General features: G+C 35.8%; 1 protein-coding gene across 1 annotated transcript in view; it reads left to right on the top strand.

Annotated features, from left to right (window-relative positions):
• Positions 1–24,217, top strand: part of SEMA3C (semaphorin 3C) — a 123,519-nt gene that overhangs the window by 71,453 nt on the left and 27,849 nt on the right. Inside the window, exons 5-11 of the mRNA XM_083807555.1 lie at positions 3,474–3,593; positions 7,464–7,554; positions 11,693–11,812; positions 13,024–13,166; positions 15,187–15,301; positions 17,873–17,942; positions 20,799–20,943. Of these exons, the coding sequence (XP_083663681.1) occupies positions 3,474–3,593; positions 7,464–7,554; positions 11,693–11,812; positions 13,024–13,166; positions 15,187–15,301; positions 17,873–17,942; positions 20,799–20,943 (804 nt within the window). The remainder of the gene's footprint in view (positions 1–3,473; positions 3,594–7,463; positions 7,555–11,692; positions 11,813–13,023; positions 13,167–15,186; positions 15,302–17,872; positions 17,943–20,798; positions 20,944–24,217) is intronic.

Consider the following 24,217-nt stretch of genomic DNA (forward strand, 5'->3'; position numbering starts at 1 on the left):
AGTGCTTATGAATAATTATTCTATGTTTGGTATGGCAGCTTACCTACTTTCTTTCCTGATAGCTATGGTAGTGGAAAAAAAAAAAAAAAGAGTATTCTCCTATTGAATACCACATTTCTATACATCTTTGCATCATTCTGGTTACTGAAGTGTGCAGTAAACTTTATAGCTAATAACTTGTTAAGTCATACAAAGTGTGAGAATAAAGCATATAGCTTTTTTCATGATAATTAATGTTTACCCTGGTTAGTGACTGCAACAGCTCCCGATAGACTGGTTAAGAAACTTTCTTTTATATGAAATACAAATGTTCACTAGTCTTATTCATGTTTCCAACGTAACACTTTTCTAAGGCAAGAACAGAAAAAAGGTTCATGCAGAAAGCAGTATACAAAATGGGATCCATGGGAAAATACTTAGGACACTATTAAGTCCTGGGTGCTCCAGAGAACTTTTAATCTTGGGTATTTAGTGGTGAGACTTTCCTAACTTTTAATCATATTGAAGTAGTTAAATGTTGATGCTTTAGTTAACAGGTTTCTGGATAAAACCTCTGTTTTTACAATAACAGTTTAGTTGTGGGTACTGCTGATGCCCTGTAATGTAGTTAATTAAGAATGTCCAGCCTATCATATGCACCAACTTTATTTTTTTATTTTTTTTTGGCTGCTTGCTTGCTTTTTCTTTATTTTTTCTTTTTTTTTTTTTTTATTTCTTTTTTCTTTTGAATCCTGGCTGTGCAAAGAGAAATAAAATGAAGTTCCAAAAAACACATTTACGTGAAGTTTCTTAATGTTTGTCCTCAAAAGTTCAGAAGATATACATATATATGATCCTGATAAACAGCTGTTGCTCTCAAATCAGTGTTGTACCTTATTGAAAATTCACTGAAATAATGAGAAAAAGAGAACCCAGAGATAAATCAGTGTTTGCAACCTGAAATTTATAGACCAATTTGAAGAGCAATTGAATAGTTCTTGTGAGTTTCATTCCTGATAAGAACAGGATAAGCAGAGAATGAATTCAGAGGAATTGTTTCAAATAGAATTTGTCACATCTATATTAATATTAATATTAATATTAATAATAATAATAATAATAATAATAGAGTAGATGTATGATAACATTTGGCCTATCAGAGAATAGTGATTATCACAAGACAAAAGAAAAACAGGCAGCAAAGGACACAACCAGGAAGTTATTTTCAAAGGTGATTAGGGAAGGGTTCATTTGCCCAATCGTCAGACAAACATTGGTGCCTGCATTTGTCATTTTTGGCTACCTTTTTCATTACTGAAAAGAAATTGTCACCTCCAGATAGTGAGTTCACCAAGATAACTTGGATGCTTACAGTAGGCTGACATCTATTTCTTTCAATGTACTGTGATGAGATTCTAGGACATAATGACAGTAAGGCAGTTCCCGAGACTCTTATAGAGTGCATGTTGGTATCAGCTCCAAGAGGAGCATCAGTAATACACAACTATCTAGAGCTTAACCATCAGCTCTGACAAACAGCCATCCTAAAGACGATTTCACGTTACCTGAGTCCTCCCGGATTTAGAAGCAGGAATACTACAATACAAAGAGAAATAAACAGAAGCTTTTAAAAAGCAGTCCTCTAGAATATTTTGAAAAATAAATAACAATTTCTTGTTAGATTGTGGAGTCACAGTGCAGTACCCAGATTAATCAGATAGCAAACTGAAAATGACATTCAGTGGTTCAGCACTGGAGAGATGGGCTCAGAGAATATAAAATGGTTTTTCCTGACAGTGAGCATTAAAATATGATAATGTTGGTGTTGAGCCAACTTGTGTTACTTGTCCATAAATTATCAGAGAAGCGACATGAAGATACAGTATGTGTCAGATAATAACCTCAGAGGGCTGTCCCTAAAGAAAAGAATCATTCATCTAACCACCCTTGCATTCTTGCTATAAACACTTTAGAAAGTGCATGACATAGTATTGAAGCAGAATAGTAAGTGTACCGTTCATCTAGCCATTGGCTCATTGCCTTTATCCTTGAGGACTTTTTCTTCTGAAATTTATCAGAATGTAGTGTTTTATCTAGGGTTCTTCTGGAAAAGCTTTCTGCAAAAGGCAAGAAAGCATCAGTTTACACACTGGCTTACGTAAGCTAGTGCTATACCTTCACCTCTCCTTTTTCCTTTTCCACAGCTGTAATATGGAAGTTGGTGGTACTGCTGAGAAAAAAACTGTTTTCTATAGCAAGATATTGCTAAAACCACTTTTGAGCCAAACTAAGATGACCAGATAAGAGAAAATAGAAACTTTTAGGAACAGTCCTTAGTCCAATATATTTTGACTGATTTAAAAGATTTTGACTGATTTAAAAGATTTTTCTGGTATAGATTGAGCTAACACTTCACAGAGGACATGCAGTGTTCCCTGCAGAGAAACTTTATGAACACTGAACTACCTACAATTATGCACCAGTTTTCAGATGTTGTACTAGAGTACCAGCTCCCACTGAACTAAAAAATGTGAAATACTTTAAATATAAATGAACTGTGTAGTCTAGTGAACAAGAATTAACTCTACAGATTTTCATGAAGATGACTGATGACAGTTTCCCATCCTGTGCTCAAAAAACACATGCAATTCTCACTCTCATGTCTTTGGTGAAGGTTTGGATGAGTGAATACGAAAGTAGATCTGGGATCTCAGTAAGAAAAATGTTCAAGAAAAAAGTCTATTTTTAACCTAAAGTGCATTAACAGTTGATGATAGTGAAAAGGGAAGAGCAAGAGAAGAAAAGAGTATGTTGGAAGGAGAAAACTGTAGAACCGATGGTGTGAAACTCTGTGCTACTTAACATTCTGTTTCAATTTTGATCCTGATTTGAAGATGTTACCATTGATTTTCAATATGAAGCAACGATTTGCTGCAAACTTTGTTATGTAATGTGTTGTTCAGAGTTTTAATTATTTGGAAAGAAACTGTTTACACAAGAAATGGGAAATGGGATCTGAGATTTGGGCTTTCTTTGTTTTTTAATTATCTCCAGCTGTATTGGGTAAAAAAGAAAAAAGGGGGGGGGGGGGGCGGAGAGAGAGAGAAGGGAGCGACTGTTTTAGAGGTTTCCTTGAGGAAGCTTCGTAAGGTTACTTCTTGCTTTTCTGTGGAGGCCTCTGCACCTTCCCATGAAAGATACAGTGAAGTCTATAGATGAAAATAAGATTACTGTGTAGAGATGGGCGAATTGCACACAATCCTCTAATTACGCCTCTATTGTACCCTGTCTATGTCTGATTCCCAACTGAGAGAAAATGACAAGAAAATAAAGCAGAAGTCTATGGCTGTTCAAATCCAGAGACTACCAAACTCAGTAGCTGTTCTCATGACACTACTAAAAATATGATTTGTGTCTATTCCCTAGAGTTCCCAATGCCTAATAACAGTTGCCAATGTGATTTGTTTTTGTTTCTGTTTCTGTAATCCCTCCAGCATGGCTGTGGAAATTTTGTGCGTGTGATACAGTCATACAATCGCACACACCTATACGTTTGTGGCAGTGGAGCCTTCAGCCCGGTGTGTGTGTACGTCAACAGGGGACGCAGGTCTGAGGTAAATCTCTTTCTATCTATTCATTTTGTGCTGCATCTTACTAGTATTATGCAAACCTTACAAATTTAAATATGGAAAGAAAGATTAATGAACCAAGTAGGTTTCTTCACCTGTGTAATACAGAAAAAGAACAAATATCCATGGTTTTCTGACAGTCCTGTTACCATCAAACAGCAAAGCCATGGTCAAAAACTACACACAAATATGACATTCGTCTAAAATTCTAGTTGTATCAAATGTTGGGCTAAATCTGATGTTACTTTTTATTTGTTGTTTTCTGGTGAATTCATTCCTACTTGTAGTTGGAATTGTCAAGAAATACTTGAAAGGAAATAGTTGTTTAGATAAAAAGTAAATCTTGCAGTCCAACAGCTTTTTATAATTCCCGGGTGATACTGATCCCTGGGAGAAGCACTTTTGTGGACTAAGTTTGCAGGTATGTGAGGGTTCACTGAATTTCAGTTTAATATCCATTAGATGCAATCGAAGTGTAGATAACTTTCATCTAACACACAATTTTTGTCCCAGTAGATCCTGTCAGGATGAAACCAGTAAGTTTACTCCTCACTGAGAGATCTTTCAGGGTACAAATCTCATTTTCTGTAGGTAGCTCTCCATTTTTTTTTCTATATTCAGTTTCACTATTAATACACTTAAGTATATGAAGTACCAGAAGTTTCATAAATATATTGTCCAGGTTTCATCGTTTGCAAGTGAAATGATTGTTTATGTGCAAATGTAATAGGTAATAAATTAAACAACCAGAAAGAGTTAAAAAAAAAAAAAAAAAAAGTACTTAACCAAGACCCAGCACCTCTGCAGCTTTTGGGTCAGATTCATGTCTGCAGGCACAAGGGTGTGCAGTATATTTTCCAGTAGAATGGGAAGCAGATGTGTTGGGAAGACAGATCAGAGAGTCCTACCTGGGGTTTTGCCATGTAAGGGCAGCTTTAAAATCTGGGCTTGCTCTTAGGGAAGACACTGGGAAATTCATCACTGATTTCACTGGGAGTAGGATGGGAATTCTGGCCAGGACCCAGGTCTAATACAGAGGTTGCTGGTGGGTGATAAATCATTGTTTTTCCAGGTAGTTTTGCATGGAATTATCTCAGTGAGTTTTGGTAGACCACCTGGCTCCAACCTCCTTGGCAGATGATGTAGTCTGAATCACTGCACCTTCATTCCTAATGGATTATCTGAGAGTAGAGGTTCATAGGCCTGGATTTAAAAGTACAAGCAAGCAGAGTGGGGTGAATAAATCCATCCTCCTAGCTAATAGTCTGCAATAGCTTTGTTTTGAAACTGAGGTCTGCTTTCCTCAGGTAACAGCACTAACCCAATTTATTTCTTGAAAAATTATTTAAAACATGGAAAATAATCTTTTATTAATTAATGCAAACTTATTTATCAGCTTAAGTAGTAGTGCTGCAGAGAACTTTGAATCTCTTTATGTGAGGAATTTTGTAAACAAGATTTCTACTGGGAAAAAAAGAAAAACGCAAACAAACAAAAACAACAAAAAACACCAACACCAACACCAAAAAACAAAGACGAGTTCTTCATATGCATGAGCTCTCCATACTACAAGATGTTAAATTTTGTAAGTTAAAAATAAAGATACATGTCTTGGAAGAGCAGAATTGGCTTAATTTACCCTGTCTGTATAGCTACATGCCTATGATCAATTGATTAAATAAACTGCTGTTTCAGACGTCTGGAATCTGTCAGACACTTGACTGTAGTCATCGCATGCTCAAAGCCCTTACTTATACAGGCCAACAATAGCATAACGGTTTAAAATCAAGCATTTCCTTCTGAACCAATTGTATACATAAGTACATGCCTAGTTAATACAGCAGAATAAGAAGCTATGTAATGCTGATGGGACTAGAGAGAATTCTTTTTTTTTTTTCTGTGCTTTTATCATTTCACCTTGAATTTAGTACAGTTTTAAATGCACGGAAGGCTGTTTTTGCAGGTGTAAAACTGCTGTTTTAGAATGCACATCTGTTTTTCTCTAGAAACTACGAAGACTGACACTAAGAGAAATATCCAACAATCATAAGAGCTAGGCCTGTTTTCCTCTTTTGTCTCCACATAAGGAAAAAGCAGTTTCATTGATGATGCAGAATGTTGCCCTTTTCCCTGAAACAGAGCTTAAAAAATAATTCATTTTCTTGCTTGGCACACTTGATATTTGGTCTTTCATAATGACTCTGTTAGTCACCAAAATATATTTTAATGTCAAAGTAAATGCAAACAGAAGCAACTGTAATCACTATGTGAATTAATTATATACTAAAAAGTAGTTTAATATATATGAAAATCAAGTGCAATCCTGGAGCTAGCTTAATAGTGCAGTAATGTACATTTTGAATTGGTAAGTAGTGTTATAATGTAGTAAATAGAGATTAACGTCAAGCTCCATATTAATCTAGAAGTAAACCAGCAACAGAAAAAATCCACCCAAGATTATATTAGAAACTTCATACTTACATTTTTAACATTGTTTTAGAGGGCTTATTACAGAAGTTATAGATAAGATCTCTGTAATTAAATTAGGAAAACAGAAGAGGGAAAAAGCAGATAGGGGATAAAGGATATGAAAACTTCCTGCTGTAGGTTAGCATATCAGGTTGGTAGTCTTCAATTTGCTGTTGCCAGATGGCTGTATCTGTGCAGTTTCCCCATTCCACTGCAATTTACATTAATTGTTAAATAGAATATAAGGAGTTTCTGCCCTCAGTCAAATACTTAATACATTGGCCTCTATATCATAGAAACCTTTCTTTGGAGGTTTTTTCTTCAGCTAACCGATATATTTTGAGTTTGGTTGTTGTTGTTGTCGTCGTTTTTTTTTTTGAAATTTTAACTTTAAGCATTTTATTAAAGATTGTAAGATTGTTATAGGATGCTAGGAGCAAGTTGTTTGTTGTAGTATACAATAGCGGTAACACAAGAAGATGTGTTGTGTGTCTGTATCTCTGCTATTACTGACTGCAGTTTTTAAGGAATGGAGTCAGGCCCAAAAGTCCTTTCTTGCTTAGCATACAACATTCCCAGGTTACTGGGACCTGGGAAGGGAAGAAGTGCACTGAGATGGGAGAATCTTCTAAAGACTGTTCATATTTCAGGCTGTAGTTCAGGTTTCTTTGACTTTGCCAAATGTATTTCCCATTTATGAATCACCTAAAATATAAACAAGATTCATTACCAAGATTCTTAAAGAACAGAAGAATCAGAGATTTCAGGCTATAGCAATAGATATTAATAAATCATCTGTCACTATGGAACTGGAGCTGTGTACATAATCCAAGAGATGTCATTGAAGAAAATAAGTGTGATTTTTTTATTTTTTTATGTTTGTTGTTGCTGTGTTTTTGTGTTTTTGGAGGTCTGATAACTCAGTAAAAAAATTTATACTATTACCAAATGACAGAATGGCAGTTATCGTAAGATATTTGTATTTAATATATACCATTGTTCTAGTACTTTTATTAAAATGTTCTAGCCTACTACAATTATCACAACAGATTTGGTGAATAAATAATAAATAAATTCAGAAATACAGAAATTCAGATGTAATCTTCACAGCTATTATTGTAGACATCAGTTAACCTTTGAAAAGAGTAATTGAGCTAAGGAAAAAATTCTTTGTTTAAGTAAGTGTCTTGAGTTTATAACTTGAAAATAGCTTGGTGTCAATGAAAAAAAATATCTAAAAAGATGATGTGAATCTGCATAGGAAATATGAATTGCTGATAGTACAAAAAAAGTGCCCAGCAACCTTGAGCATTGTTAATGCTGGAAAAATCTCTTTACATCTGATGGTTTCTAAAATGAGAAGTGACATACAAATTTACATTGCAGGAACAAATCTTCAAGATCGACTCCAAGTGTGAATCAGGGAAGGGACGCTGTTCTTTCAACCCAAATGTGAACACGGTGTCTGTTATGATCAGTAAGTAAAAGTACTCCAAGGTGATGAGGTCTAAATCTGTATGATCGTGGATGGTGTGGAATGGTGGGATGACTGAGATGACCAGGGCACAGAATTCAGCCTCCAAAGATGAGTCCCTTGTATGTATGCTGATGAGCAGAAAAGTTGTGCCCATTCTCATTACAAGGTTTACATGAAATAAGGATGGATGTAAAAATGAAATGCAGAAATAAGTTGTTGAGTGGGAGAGAGAGAAAAACAGAAAACAAAAGATTGTCTCTTTTCCAGCTTGCACATATTTTCCCAGGGTCAGTTTCAACTTTCTATTACCCTAACATTTTATGTTTGAACAATTTCTGACCTTGTTCATCCTAGACAACACTTGTGTCTCATTTAATCATTTGTAACTCTCAGAACAGCCAGGGAAAAAAATAAAATAAAAAAGTCTGAAGGCTTTTTAGTTAGTTTGATTTTCATTTTTGCTGTCATCTCTGCTGTAGAGCCCACCAGCTATTGCGAGGCTCTTCATTCTTCAGTTGGCTCTCTACCCTCAAAATTTTGCAATTTTCTCCCATATGAGAAGCCAGAAAGTGATACAACTGACACACCTCAAATATTCTTGTGAATTGGTCATGGGTGTGCTCAGCAACTGTGAGATATCCTACACAGAAATAATCACTGCATTGCCTAATGACCACCTAAATGAAACCTCAAGGGAGAAAAGACTTTGTGCAACTCAGGTCAAGGCTCACTGTGTATGGAAGGACAAGTGTGTATTAAAGAGTACAGCCCATCCTTCAGTTTATACTGGGTGCTTTGCTCTATTCAGGCACTGTGAAGCACCTGTAAAAGGAGTCAGGAGATAAAACAGTAATTAACAAAGGATCAGGTCCCCTTGGTCCCATTTTACTGCTGTTGCAGGGGAGCCCTGGCCCTGCCATTGGTACTTTCTACTTGGCATGCCACCTTTCACATTTGCAACATGTTCCAAAACCTTCATTTTTCAATATGTGCCTGATCCTTGCTACGTTTTTGGCTACGAATGGAAGTTACACAGATTTTTCAGGCATTTTTTAGAAAAGACAACTTTGTGCACACAATACTGGATGTTTCACCCAAGGTTTAGGAAGGAACAACAAATGATGTTTGTACCATTTGGCTTCCACTGAAATTAAAGGCTAATATAAACATATTGAGGCAGATATTTCCTTTTGGGATATATTGGGTCTCCTAAACCTTAAAGAAAATATCATATAGTTTATCCTACATAGTATGTTCAAAGTATAAATTGATGATTTTTTTATTCCTCATTACAAATATATTTAATACAAAAGACAAATAATTTCCTTTACTGAGCTATGAACTTAAGAACCTTTAAAAGACAGAAAAATGCTACCTAGGTACCTTAGGTACCTCCCTGAACCTTGGCTGCACTTTTTCTATCCCCAGTGATCTATGTTCACTGTTTACAGGCACTTGCTGTGTAAAGAAAATATATGTTCAAAGCCAGTGATGGATTAATCTGCTGCATTTTATTGCTGATTTGGTATTGTCAAGTGAATTTTTAGTGTCATTAAAGAATAAATATAATTTATAAATTCCTACTATATTTTATGAAACCCTATTAAAGTACATTGTTTCTGAATTTCTGAATTACTGTATATACAGTATGCTGGTTTTTTTTGGTTGTTGGTTTGGTTTGGTTTGGTTCTGTTTGGTTTAGTTTGGTTTGGTTTGCTTGTTTGCTTGTTTACAATAGATCTGTGGCAGCTTTGCTCATCGAAGTAGAATTTACAGTTTCTTACTTGATCTCTCAGTTATGTGACTGAGGAGACCTTCCCTAGGGTTTTAGTTATCTTTCATGACATAATTCATTTGCAAAGTTTAAATTATTCTGCAAAGGTCACATTCTTTTTCAAAAATGTCCCACAGACTGTTTTATTCTTGCTCTTGGAAATCCCTGTTACTGCAAAGCTCAGTTACTTCTGAAGCTTCAAGCTTGAATGAATTTTGCCTCAATGTCCATGCTGGAAAAGGGAAGATTTTGGAAGGCACAGTTTGAGTTATTATGTGGAACTGAGCCTGTGTACTGGACTCTTCTTTAAGCATTCTTCTGAAGGAGGAATTCCTTCCCCTTGCTGCAAAAGATAGTAAATGCTGCCAGACTGGTTAAATTTTCCACAACAAAAGAACCATTTTTAAATATAGCTGCAATTTCTTTACAATTTTGGGTATTACCAGCCTGCTGCCATAACACAAAGTATGACCCTAGAATACAGCAGGAAAACTGATTCACCCTTCAGAGGAAAGTGATACTATAACAACAAATTTGAACTTGCTACAGTTTGCCATTTTACAAAGACACTTTTGCATCAAAGCAGTGGAAAAAGCACTTTGAAGAAGCCTGGCAAAACTAGTGTACATGATGCAGGTCTCTCTCCACACCAAGGTTCTGATATTCATAAAAGCAGACATACCTCATCAATTCAGTTATTCCCACAATAACTAAGAGAAGTAGTGTGAACTACTGTGCAGACCTAGTGCTGTGTGGAATTTAAGAGTTGAACCAAAAGGAAGTGGAGCTGGCCGATATCTGATACGTGATTAGCAAGTAGATGCTAGGAATGCTTAAGACATAACTAATAGTGTTGATTTGTAATAGGATTAAAATTTCATTGTGTAGTACTGTTATTAATGTGTGTATGTGGAAATTCATAGGCCTGGATTTAACAGTTAGTGAGTACCATAAGCCCAATCTCCTTCAGACAATTTGTTTCATAATAAAAATAAAGTGTTGATGGTTTGAGGCCATGAGGCCAATATACAAATCAGCTATAAACCACTATAGTTCTAAGATCATTCTATCAGTATATGGTCAGGAGCTAAATGCTTCACAAACATGCAGCAAATGCATTTTTTTAAATCCCATGTGTATAACTCCTGTCTTCACTGGGAGAGAGGAGAGCAGAAGAGTGGCTGCAATATCCGCTGGCTGCTCTGCAGGGAAGCAGTTTAGGCTCTAGCCAGCAATATAAAAATGAAATCTCCAGAGTTTTAATTCTCTCATGAGCCAATATTCTTCCATATTGATGCACACATGCACACACACACACACACACACACACACACACAGAAGCATAAAATAGCTTCAAGCGCTTCTGAACCTGTGACTCTTGCCAGTTTGACCACACTCTCAGGGTAGTCCAAGAATTCAGACAAAAACATCAGTCAAAGGACCCAGTTGTACTGGAATGTATTCAGCCACCACTCCCACTCTGACAGTAGGGTTTATTTTAGCTACTGTTTTCTACTCTGGGGTTTCGTTGTCATTAGTCAGTGGAAATTACTTGGTTATTCACAGAGTGGAAAATGATAGTATATGTAATTATAAGTATAATTATACATATATATATTTATGCACACACACACAAACAGATATACATTCTGACTGATGGACAGTTTTCTGCTATTCACAGGGAGCAGAATTTCATAGCTCTGGTAATATAGGAAGTTGCATGCCTAATTCTCTTCATGCATAGTGATCCTATTTTTAGAACCGAGCACATAAAAGGGGACAACTGCTGCTCCATATTGCTCTGCATAAATTTCAAGACTATGATTGTCTAGTCTCTGCAATACTGAAGTCAGCTTGAGGGTGCCTATGGCAGCCTCGACAATAGTGTGGGTCAGTATTGACACCAATCCATTAACTGCAGTAGACGATGTGCCAGTTTACACCACCAATAAGTCCAGCCCAGTCATTTTGTCTACTCCCGTAACAAAAAACTTTTTTAAGTACTTATTTAAAAACATGAATGTGATGCTTTCTGGTAACATTAGCCTGATTTTCCAGTGATCCTTAGTAATGAATATTTAGTAACTAAATTTTCTATCAAAGAAAGGTTCACCACATACGTGGTTCAGCTGTGGCATAAACTATGCAGTTCCCTAAAGTCCTTGATCAAAAACTGATGATTCTCTCTCATTTTAGATTGTTTCTTCATAAATCAAGGGAAACACCACTCTCATGACCTAATATTTATGAGTGTAGACTCCTGTGTAAATAAAAAGCTGATAAGGTTAAAATAAAAATAGGTTAGTAAATACATATTTTACCAAAGCCACAACAATGCATCCTCTCCATTTCAATTCTTTGCAGATGAAGAGCTTTTTTCAGGAATGTATATTGATTTCATGGGGACGGATGCAGCCATTTTTCGGAGCCTGACCAGGCGGAATGCAGTGCGAACAGACCAACACAACTCCAAGTGGCTGAGTGGTAAGAGGCCTTTGTTTTACTAGGGCTTTTCATGTATTTCACAGAGATTTTGCTTTGTTTTATTTAAAAATAAAGAGTTTGTCTTTTAAAGAGCTCCTCTCTGAATTTAACTTCTGAAGTTGGACCATGAAGAAATATGTGTAAGTACGTACTGTAGGCAATGCACAGCTCTAGATGACCCTCTGCAGGAGCCAACCTCATGGGCCACCCTACCTGATGCCCTATTTTGCATTATGGATAAACAAACTCTTCAAGGAAAAGTGTGAAAACCTTCAAACAGCAAGTTGTTAGAAAATCTGACTTCTAGGGATGTGCCTTCTTCACTTCTAAATACATAAGACTCTGACTTATATTAGAAAGTCTCCTGAGGTCTCCCTTCACTTTCCATTATATTTTAACATAGGAAATTCCCCCAAAGAAAAGTGTTCTGCAGGTACTAACACCAATAGAACTGTTTGACAAATAAAGCATTGCAATAAACTAGTGCACAGCCATGCATGTCATAAGATACATTTTAAAGGAGAATACTGGTAGTAGCACTAGTGTGCTTTGTATTCTTAGGTATATATGTATTTCAGAAATCATATGCTTGCTATTACAGTTTTCTATTATTTTGTTTTCTCACTAGCTCTCCTTTGCAGTGTTTTCCATGTACACTTGACTGTTTATCAGCCTCCGATATGAGCTCAAATGCCGTTAAAGCATTTGCATATCCTACTCTCCTTCTCATTGTTACAAGAGCTGTTTTCCTATTATTTATGTATTTTTAAATTACCTTATTTATTCCTTTCCTAATTAGTTTTTTTTGTTTGATTGTTTGTTTTAGCTTTCTTTTTTTTTTTTTCACCTCAACGAGTCTTTCCTGAAGTACCTGTGATAGCACACTGATTCTTCCCTCTTTGTCCTCCAAGCCTTTGAATTGCTGTAGAAAGCTAACACTCCTGATTCTGTATCTGAACTGCTTTTTCAGAAATTCACTGTGGGATAAAATGTGAGGCAGCAGAAACTTAAGGCTGCCAGCTTGAAACAATTTACCTAGTGATATATGATACGTACAGACACAGGTTTAGAGCATATCCCTTAACCTGCCACAGCAGTACCTCTATATATAGTGTTTCCTTGAAACAGCCATTAACTGTCAAATCATTAACTTATACTGCTTATACTGATACACCTTTTGGTTTCATCTTTTTGGCACACTTTCATTTCAGAGCCTATTTTTGTGGATGCTCATGTTATCCCAGATGGCACTGACCCCAATGATGCCAAAATCTACTTCTTCTTCAAAGAGAGACTGACAGACAACAGTGGCAGCACCAAGCAAATTCACTCAATGATTGCAAGAATATGCCCAGTAAGAACTATTTTAATCACCATGTTGTGGGACAAGCTGCTAGTGAGACATGACAAGTTAAATGACTATAGTTCGTTAACATGATTGAAAAACGTCTGATTTATATTCTAAAGTAATTCCTTGTTTTAGCTTCCACATTCATAAGTGATGTTATTAAACATGCAGCTAAGGTCTGAACTTGTTATGTATATCTGGTCAAATATAGAATGATAGGCAAAAATAGAGATTCGGGAATTTGTGTATTCCTCTTACTGGCTCAGAATTGGTTACCAGTGTTGAATTTCTAAACATGCTATCCTTGGCAACAATCAGATACACCCATTGCTTAGAAAAACTGAATTATAAAACAGCAGTCTTTCATACACGCACACACAAAATCTTCGAAACATGTTGGAAATACCAGAATCAAGCTTTCAAATGTGTTGATTTAACTTTCAGATATTGCTTTCACTTTTACAATGTCCATCCTTTCTGAGTTCTTTTATTGATGTATGTGTGAGTCTAACTTTAAAAATGTGCAGAAGAAAATTAAATTCAGGAGGTAAGGCTACTCATGTGCCGTAATTAATTTTCAACCACAGCACTCTTCATTGTCCTATTTCCTTTTTCATATCTGTAATCAACTGTGTATGAAAAATGATTGAAGCAGTTATTAATATCTTTGGTGAAACTGATTTTTTAATGAAAGAAAAATTAAAAATGAACAGTTACTACTAGCCTTTTCATTCCTCCATTTGGAAAGGTTCGGGAAGATAATTGTGTTTGTTTATTCCCTGTCTTTAATATGGATCTTCTTTAAAATTTGATGCTTTGTAATGTCGTGCATGGGCACGAGGGTGTGGTCAAGGTTGAGTTAATGTAGCTCTGGCAGTTTGATGAGGCATGTGATCTGTTTTATAATCTCCATTTTCTATATTTTTGTGAGGGTGCCCAGAGGCCTTTTTGGGTATTTTGCAAGAAGACATTTCACACTATTATAACTGTATTTGTTATTGTTACTGTTGTAATGAAGCCCAGATGATTTTTGAGAGGCCTCAGCCTGTTTAGACTTACACTGAAGTCAGTGGCAGAATCCCAAAGACAATGAAAACAAGTCTGAGCCAATCATACTTGTATACTTGTATACCATCATATTCATATATCAACACATTTGAGACAGGCCACATATGTTAGTAAAATAGTGCCAAAGGAAACCCAGCAAAAGATCTCTTATAGGTCACCCAAAAAGTCTGATTACCAGCTATAGGAATAAGAAACAAGGAAGAGAAAAAAGCACAGCATTTCAAAATCACATTTGGCTAGCTTCTACATTACCTTTTTATCACTTTTCTTGGGTGACATTGTATTATGCCGTTTGGAAGATGCTGCTCTTGTCTAAGGTGTTCATCAGCAGAATGAGGCAGGAGCTGTCACCTCTGCACTGCACAATCTGGTTCAGCAATTATCATTTCCACTGTGTTTTGGAGAGAGATGGAGACATCCTTGAGTGAGATGTAACCAAGCTAGCTCTGGACAAAGTTAGAAGGACTTGCAACAGTGCAAATCTAGCTAGCATCAATTCTGATTATAGAGCAACCACCTCATGGGTTAGCATAGTTTATTAGATCATATAGAGCTATATTGCTCTCAGAACTAGAAGAAATTTCCCTCCATAAGCCTATCAGATCTTTTAGAGGTAACATGGATGTCTCTCCTCACTAAGTGTCAGTGAGTGATACAGACATTTACAGTCTTTTCCAATCTTACTTCTGCATACATGACTTCTGCACAAAATTTACTGCCCAACCATCCCAAGCTTTCTAGCCCAGCACAGAAAATCTGCTCAGAAAACTATCTGTTGTTTTTTTGAGTGTTTGTTTTTTTGGGGGGGAAGGTTAGTTTTAACTATAAATTATATTGGATATAACAGTATAAATGTCTAGATGATGGGATCAATTTAATGTGAGGAAAATGAGGGAAGACACAATAAAATGTTAGCTGTCTTATATTTTGTTTTTCTAAAAATGATATTCCTTTCCAGAATGATACAGGTGGTCAGCGTAGTCTTGTGAACAAGTGGACAACCTTCTTGAAAGCAAGACTCGTGTGCTCAGTAATGGATGAAGATGGAACAGAAACGTACTTTGATGAATTAGGTATGGCAAGAAAATTCCTAAAAGGTTTCATCTAAATCCTGCACCCTGTGCATATTATTGAACATATTATAGAATTTCCTATGGCTCCTTAGTGAGGAGAGAGTTAGGAGTGTTCACCTGGAGAAGAGGAAGCTAAGGTAGGATCTCATCAATATGTAAAAATACTTGGAGGGAGGATGCAACGAAAACATAGCCAGGCTCTTTTCAGTGATGCCCAGTGTCAGGACAAGAGCAATGGGCACAAACTGGAGCACGAAAGGCTCTGTCTAAACATAAGGAAGCACTTTACTCTGTGGGAGCCAGGGCACTGGCACAGGTTGTCCAGAGAGGTTGTGGGGTCTCCCTCCTTGGAGATCTTCAAAAGCCATCTGGGCAGCCTGCTCTAAGTGTCCCTGCTTGAGCAGAGGGTTGGACCAGTTGGATTCCAGAGGGTCCAACCCGCCTCAGCCTTTCTGTGATTCTATGACGTTGTGATTCTGTGAAGTCATTGACATTGAAATGTTGGCCATGTAGAAAGCCACAGCAAAATTCCCCTGACAATTTTATGCTGGGAAATGAAAAATTTCTCGTTAAAACTGTCTGGGTAATTATGATTATCTTTGAAATAAAGGTAATTGATCTTGATTATGTAAAGGAATCACATAAGAAAAGAATTAATATTTGGAAAGGAACATGTAAGTGAAGTTCATCATTATTTTGCTTCTAGCTGGGATTATGACAGAGGTTTTAAAACATGTATCTCTGAAACTATTCATATGTGTAGCATACTGCCTTTTCATAATAGTTTCTCTTTTTTGATCATTGGGCAGAGGTCTCAATTTGATAGTTCCAGATGATGCTAGCAAGTGCTTTTACTGGCACCAGCAATAACACTATGAATAAATATAATTCAAGAACTTAGATTTTCAGTTCAGCATGTAAAACACTGTAAATATTCAGTGAACAATCTATACAGTAGTTACAAGAGCTTTCCTTTCAATGAGGAATTAATAGATGCATATTTTGATACTTAAGTGCCTAACAACAATATTGGAAAAATTCAAATTTGATGTTGTCCATAACTGTGATCTACAAAGACATAGTTCTAAATTCAGGTGTTGTGAGATTTGCTGTCTGTATTAGTGTAAAAATAATATAAATAGCTAATCTCTCTTCGTCCCCAACCCCCACTCCCCCTTCCACGCATGTTGCATGTGAATTTTACCTTCTTTCCATTGTAATCTGTCTCCTTTGGCATTATTCCTCATTTTCATAATAACAAACAGGGTACAGAGTCTTTTTTGCTTGGTATCTTTACAAATGCTTGGTGTACTTTTCTGATTCAAGGTTACAATGGAGCGTGGTATACCTAAGAGCAGATCCTAAATTTCCATAACTCTGTGCAAGGTGCTTTGAGGGGTAGCTTTCAGAATTTCTCAGTGCTTAACACCTAACCACTAATCTTTCAGAGATGTAATTTATTAGCTTAATTCTCTTCAACAAAGCAGCAGGAGAACTGCTTTAATTTTTTTGCATGACAAAATGCAGGATCATATAGAATACGAGATAACATTCTCGGTGTGAGTTTCCAGCACAATCCTGTGGCAGAGAGGAAGAATACAACCACAGCTGGAAATGCAGAAAACTCTGGGAGCAATGAAGTGCATTCTTCTGTTTTCATGTATAATGCAGAAGAGTATAACATTGCCCGTCCTGCATGGTGAAGTCTTGCTTTTGATATATTTGAAAGAATTTTTAAAAATTTCAGATGGCTAGTGAAGAAGACAAGCTAAATGGCAAGCTAAAGAATGTATTTTCTTTTTAAAAGCTCATTTTTTGTGCGATGTAAGAGAAGTTTAAGAAGTGACTTGATTACAGTCAGTTAGTTAAGAACATATGTAAGGAGAAAATGTCAGAGACTAAAGCATTTTTCATTTAAATGTAAGCATTTTTATTTTAAATGACTTTTCATTTAAAAGTCATCAGATCAGAGGTAAATTTGAGCAAATTCAATTCAGCAAGTAGGTACAGTTTTCCATAGTGCAGTTAATAAATCCCTACACAGTGAAGGCTCGCATCTCTCATTGTCTTTACTGCAGAACTGTATGTCATTCCTATCATGTTGAAAATGAGCTAATGGGAGGGCATCTAGGGCGTGTACAGGATGGGGAAAAAAAAAAAAAAAAAAACTCCTCATTACCCTGCTTTGGATTATATCTAAGTGAACTCTTTGTCTTTGACCTACTGCCACTTAAATATTTGCCTACTGCTAAACAACCTGCTGAAATGAGATCCAGCTGAGAGAAATGTGAGACATGGATGGTGTACATATTTGAAAATCTTTGCCTTCTGTCTTCATAAGGCTAGATGGTGTGGAGTTAACTTCTAACTCTGTTTCTGAATGTTTAAATGCAATGTGCGTGGTCCATTCATGTGATAAATATGCTTTTTTCCATTCAAATCTACGGTAAAACTCATTGAGTAGCAGGAATAAAGTCATAATTTAAACTGGAAAATGAAAAAATTATTAGTACTCAAAAAAAGGGATTCTCTTTCTTTTCTTTTTTTTTCTTTTTTTTTTTTTTTTTACAGAGGATGTGTTTCTTTTGGAGACAGATAACCCCAGAACAACGCTTGTGTATGGAATTTTTACAACATCAAGGTAACAGGGAAATTGAAAAAATTACTTTTCTGAACTTCCCAGTTTTCTGTAGGAAGACCAAAAGTAATGGTTTGTGGTCAAAGCTGTCCTGTGCAACGGTGCATGTGTCCTGTGACCAGGATTTGTATGCAGGAGTAACAGTCTCGGTTAATAGCATTACTGTTGGTATCTTTGGTATCCTTATTAGGATACCAATAGTAGACATCCTGTGCTGCTTGAACCAAGCTGCTCCCAAACATACTGGCAGTTGGCACTGGGAAAACATTTCTGTGGAGGGCCACTTGTTGCTGATCAGCAGCAGAAATCTAAAGGACTTCAAAGCAGTGGACTTGTGTGGTGTTAAGAGTGCTTAACACCTCCCGTAGGCCAGCCAGCACCCTGAAGGATCAAACCTGGAATTCTTACAGGAATGCATATAAATCATTTCCAGTCTCTCAGCTGGTGGATGATTGCACAGATGGCAAATAACCAGTGTTGACTTCAACGAGCTGTGAAAAGGCAAGCCTATATGATGTTTGATGAAATCCTCACAGCCTCAAGCTACCATTATTAGTCAGTAGTGTTCACATACTGCCTGGTTTAGAAAGTACTCAGTGAACTCCCAAAGGCACTGGAAGTACCAGTTATAGCTTACTATGCTGAAATCCCCAACAAAGGCAGACCTATAGATGTACCTACTGCTATTGCCATTTCTACATTTTTTCCCCTTTTCTCTCTCTTTCAGCAAATACAGGTAGCATACAGAGTAGAAATAGTTACTGCCTATTAATTTCTGATATGCTATCCTGTCATTTTAGCTGTTATTATGTACGTTCAAAAAGGGGTGAGGGGGAGCGGGGGGAGAAATGTCTTTTTAATCTTTTTAATTTAATTTCATTTATTTGATTGAATCAGCATGATTTTTAAGTTATTCCTATTAATTCCTTTAAAGGCAATTTCCAATAAAATAACCCTTGCATTAAAAAAAATATATATTTTATTTTATTTTATTTTATTTTATTTTATTTTATTTTATTTTATTTTATTTTATTTTATTTATTTTTTTCATGTGGATCCAAAGATCTGCACTTTCAAATGTGTGAACTGGCCAGGAAAATATGATTTTATAATGCTAAGCTGGGAAAACAGAATTCCATAACTTGTAAACATCTGGTGCAGTCTACATTTTATGATTCTTACTGCACAAAAAGAAAAAATGCTGAGGTTATGTTTAGCAGTAAAACCACACTTATGATTAGGCTGTGGATGCAACATGCCTGAATTGGAAACACTTATACCTAATTCTCCTGGTATTCCTGCAGTGGAAATGAGGTTTGGAGTTGCAAGACCATATAGGGTGACAACAAAGAGAAAAGTTCACTTATTCCTGGCTCTTAAACTGTTTTTACTCTACTGAAGCTCTTACACTTGTGCATTTCTGTTTTTATGATCCAGTAGTTTATGGATTCTTTCTTTTTGTTTGATTGAATGTGTTACATAGTTAAAAACAGTGATGATAATGATTTTTATCCCTTGGATTTTCCTTTATCTTCACCTTTGTACACCTCCAACTTTTAAGAGTAGCAAGAGAGAAAAATCCCACCAAATAATAACTATTAGTACTTTTATCTAAACCATACTGAGGGAAACCAAGCAATACTGAAGCAAATTATTTTGGTGACATAATCTGCTGTAAATCTACCATAAAACATCTGGACAGATTAAGTACATTTTTTTTTATAAACCTATTAATACCTACTAAAATTTCTGCAAATATCATAATCCATCTAAAAGGTTCCTCTTGCTAATACGTATATAGCTGAGGGCCATGTGGATTGCTGGGTAATCTACAGCACTTTGTTTAGACACTATGTCTCATAACTGCAGATTTGAACTCTTTTTTTTTTCAGTTTTCTTCTAGATTGATTTTTTTTCTTTGTCAATTAAAAACAGAGAGTTACTTGGATTGTCTCCATCCTTCAATTGACATCGGATGTATTTTAGACTGTCTGGAGTTTCAAGTTTGTTAGGATAAATATCCCAAATCTTAAAAAAAAAAAAATTAATTAACGGCAGTCAGACTTAGCATCACACTGAGAGTTATTCCTCTGGTGCCTTCCAATGTCACTGGCTGCTACAGGCCATTCAGGGCTTGCACTGTTAGAGGAGATATGTGAGACCATTCATGGACCCAGAGTAGTAGAAAAAAACAGGCGAGCCCCCTGTTTCTCTTTGGGACACATCAAACTTCGAGTTCCTTGAAGGAGTTCTCTAAAACTAGTTTTGTGGGACATTTTGAGGCCTGTATAGAAGAAATTCTCTTACAGCCACAACCTGCCCTCATTTTGCTTAGAAAAGTTGGCAACTTATTGTAGTATTTTAACCAATAGCAATCATTCTGGATGTTTTGATTAACATTTTAGCCATGGATTTTAAGAGGCTTATGGAAGTTTTGTGGTTAATATATTGGTAGGGAGTTCTGGAAACCTGTGCTGAGCTTGGCAGCACAAAGTTTATAGAACTTTTGTCTCACTGAAGTCAGCAATATTTTTGCCACTGATTTCACTGGGACCAGGTTATATATATATATTTTTTATACTCAAAATTTGGAAATTTTCTTATACTACCGCTGGGGTTGTACCTCCTTCCCTCTTTTTTTCGGTTCACTGTTCAACAAGTTTCTCCAGCTTAAGGTGTAATGGTGTATTTTGGGAAACTAGTTTAGTTGATTTAAAATATCAGTAAATGCACACTATAGAAGTATTAAACTGTATTAATTTTTAGAGGTATCTTTCATCACTGGAACATGCAAAAAGATGGAAAATCTATAGAAAAGATGGTAGCTTAAGATATTAACTTTTTCCTTCTGTCTTCTAGCTCAATATTTAAAGGCTCAGCTGTGTGTGTATATCATTTATCTGACATCCAGACTGTGTTCAACGGGCCATTTGCACACAAGGAGGGACCAAACCACCAGCTGATTCCATATCAGGGCAGAATACCATACCCGCGGCCTGGCACCGTAAGTACAAGATATGTTTATGCAAGCTTGCCAATTACTTGTCTTTGTTTAATACATAAAAAGATCTTATTTATTCCAGGAGAATGGACTGTATCTGACTATGGCATTTAGTTACAGTTCAGAACAATTTTATTTGTTTCTCAGCTTACCATTTGAATCAGGTAGTATCTGGAAATCTTCTAGAAGGAATTAAGTCATGCAAAATATTTATCTTTCTTGCTCTTTCTGCTCAAAAGGTGATAAGAGTTATTTCATTAGATGGCAGTCAATTTTTTTACTTGTACATTTTCATTTTGTGCGTAGGTTTTAGCAAAAGATATTTACATAAGCAACTGTAAAAAGACAACATTATGAGTGTGTTTGGCAGTCTGGATCCAAACTTTTGGTTTCAGCCAGTGTGACTTTTCCATAATTCTCTAAAGTTCTGCAGCTCCACCATGATTCTTGGAAAGTGTAAGGGAAAACAGGGCTTCTGGGACTTGCTCTTTGACAAGATCTAATACCCTGTCAGGTACTGGGTTTTCATGCTAGTCAGTTCACAGTAGTCTTCCTCAGCAAGAACACTTTTTGTATGCCTTGAAATTTTTTCAGTAACTTCTTCCATCATGAGTGGTAATAATCTAATAAATACCACCATGAGTGGTAATATAATCCAATCCAATAATCCAATAAATACCACCATGAATGGTAATAATTCAATAATCCAGTTAGTGGATTAGTGGTAATAATCCATTAAATCCAATATATTCATATAAAAATACATTTTTATACACCAAATGGTGTATAAAAAATCCTGTTGATGCAGCTTTGCCTTTATTTACTTATCTTTTTTTTTTTTTTAATTTAGATTTAGCAGAGCTATGAAATCTAATATTTTCAGATTTAATGAAGAATATATAAAGTTTCTCCAGGATCTTCCCTAAATCCATATTTGTTAAAAGAAGTATGGTTATGTGGGCTTCCATTGATTCTCATGAAGAATTTTTAATAAAGTATCAGAATTTAATAAGAATGCACAGAATCATAAATCTATTCTCAAATTTGTAGTTATTATTTAGATGAATTTTTTTTTGCTTTTCCATTTGTCACAGGATATTAAGTTTTGTTTTAATTTTGCAAGTAGCTACAAGAACATTTAATCATATTGCCATTTCATTCATTTTCTTCTTTGTGCTGCATATCTTGTTCTCTCTATTTGTTTCTCTCTCGTACACTGGTGCTCAGATATATGGAATAACTTTGTTTGAACAATTCTTCATATTTTACTGCAGTTTTTAGTGGTTGTAAGATTTAGGATTTCATGTCCCCAGATCTCTAAAATTAGCTAATCGGTACGTGATGTTCCACTAAGTTCTAATGCTAACAGTAGTATTTCTTTGCAATTAATTCATACAGCTCTAATCTCATGAGTTCACTGAGGCTTTAAGCTTAAACTTTAAAAACCACAAAATAAACGGTCCATTTAAATGGGAAGTTACATGCTTTTGCAAATAGTCACATTTTAGAATTTCTTGCTGCTTCAAAGTATTGTATTTGTATGTATTTCCTCAACTCCTCAACCACTGCCATGGTTCACATCATGGAGAATTAGGAGGTATTTCAGATGGGCCTGAAGGAATTGAGTAGCACAATGGAGAGGGAAAAAATCATATTTGGATTTAACCCTCAGCAGTTATCTTCCTTTTTCAGACATGCTGGTGAGCTTTTAATTTGAAGATAAATTCTTAGATCATAGCTCACACTGAAAATAAAGATGAATGAGCTTTTAAGATGATCACCACTGTTCTTCTGATAACTGAATTTTCTGTGTTTCCTCACAATTCAGCCATAACACAGTATCCTAGAGTTGTATTTTCTAAGCTGGGACTACTCTGCTTTTGTTTTCTATACTGCCAAAACACTTTTTTTTTTTTAACATGTGTACTACAAACTCTTTTTTGAATTATGTCAAAACATCTGTAAAAATCAGGTTTTTGTTTTTGTTTTCTGTTCAGAAATTGTATTCAAAGGGTTAGCTTTGAATATCCAAGCTTGCAAGCTTGCAGATTAAGGGGCTTGAACATCTTTCCTCTGGAACATAAGTTATATGCTACTTCTAGGATGCTGAACTAGACATGGATGATTTATACATATATATATAATTCAGAAAATCCTACTTTATAGTTGCCTAAAGAGATATTCATACTAAAACTTTGGACAGAACTGAACATTTTTTTTTTGTGTTTCAGTACATTGAATAAACAATGAAAAGTCTTCAATATAGCTTCAGTAGGATTAAATAAAGCAATACATTCATTTGGTCATAATCAATTCCGCAGAGTTTGGCTGCTGTTCACTAAATACCAATGGTTTCTTATTTCTCCACAAGCAAAACCTACTTATGGAAAAAAGAAACTACATAATTGGCAGCTTCCTACTAAATTCAGTCATGTTTGAGGATAGTTTCCATTTTTCAGTTTACAGAAATAGTTTTTTTTACCTACAGAATGTTGAAGAATATACTGTAAATTAAAGAATTATGTTTCTCTCTGTAACCTAACTGCACAGTGATCAACTGTGAACATAATTATTGTGTAGCTGAGTCCTTGAATGATGTGTGAAGAATACAGATTCAATCCCTCAAGGAAAAGGAGAGTTTATAGCGTTCTTCAGTAACATCTTTTGCTTGGTATAGGTTTATATGAGGAATAGCAAAAGAATGAATTGATTAAAGATGTTTTTAAGGACTTGCTCAGAACAACTATTTAATCTAAGTTTTTAGGGTCATACTGGGGTGAACTATAGTGTAGACATTTTTTTCAGGAAGTCATAGACAAGAGTCTTATGATCTCCAATTCAAGAACTGAAGAAGGATGGAAAGTATTAGAGAAAGTCTTCTTTTAACTGAGCTGTATGGGACGACAAAGTTTAATTTGAACTGCAGGTGAAATAGAAATCCTTTGGAGATGAACTGGGGACTGGTAGATCACTGCCAAGAAGAATAATTTTGCTAATGGCCCTCAGGTTTATGAAGACACTTCTGTTTTCACCATTTGCTGCTAATCATAGCAGATAGCACAATACATTTCCTGGAAGACTGTGGATGGAAGTACCACAGAAGGAAGGAGAAGGGCAAAGAAGATAATAAGAATAAGCAGTCTTAGAGGGGTAGCATGTAGTGTCATTTGGAGTAAGAACCAAACGAGAACCCTAAGGTTAAATAAGGGTTCAGAAGAATAAATTGTTAAGGACTCCAGATGGGAAAAAAGACCCATATTTGAGCTGAGTTCCAATT

This window comes from Anser anser (genome assembly GCF_964211835.1).
Source record: "Anser anser genome assembly, chromosome: 1".
In the NCBI taxonomy this organism is placed as follows: domain Eukaryota; kingdom Metazoa; phylum Chordata; class Aves; order Anseriformes; family Anatidae; genus Anser; species Anser anser.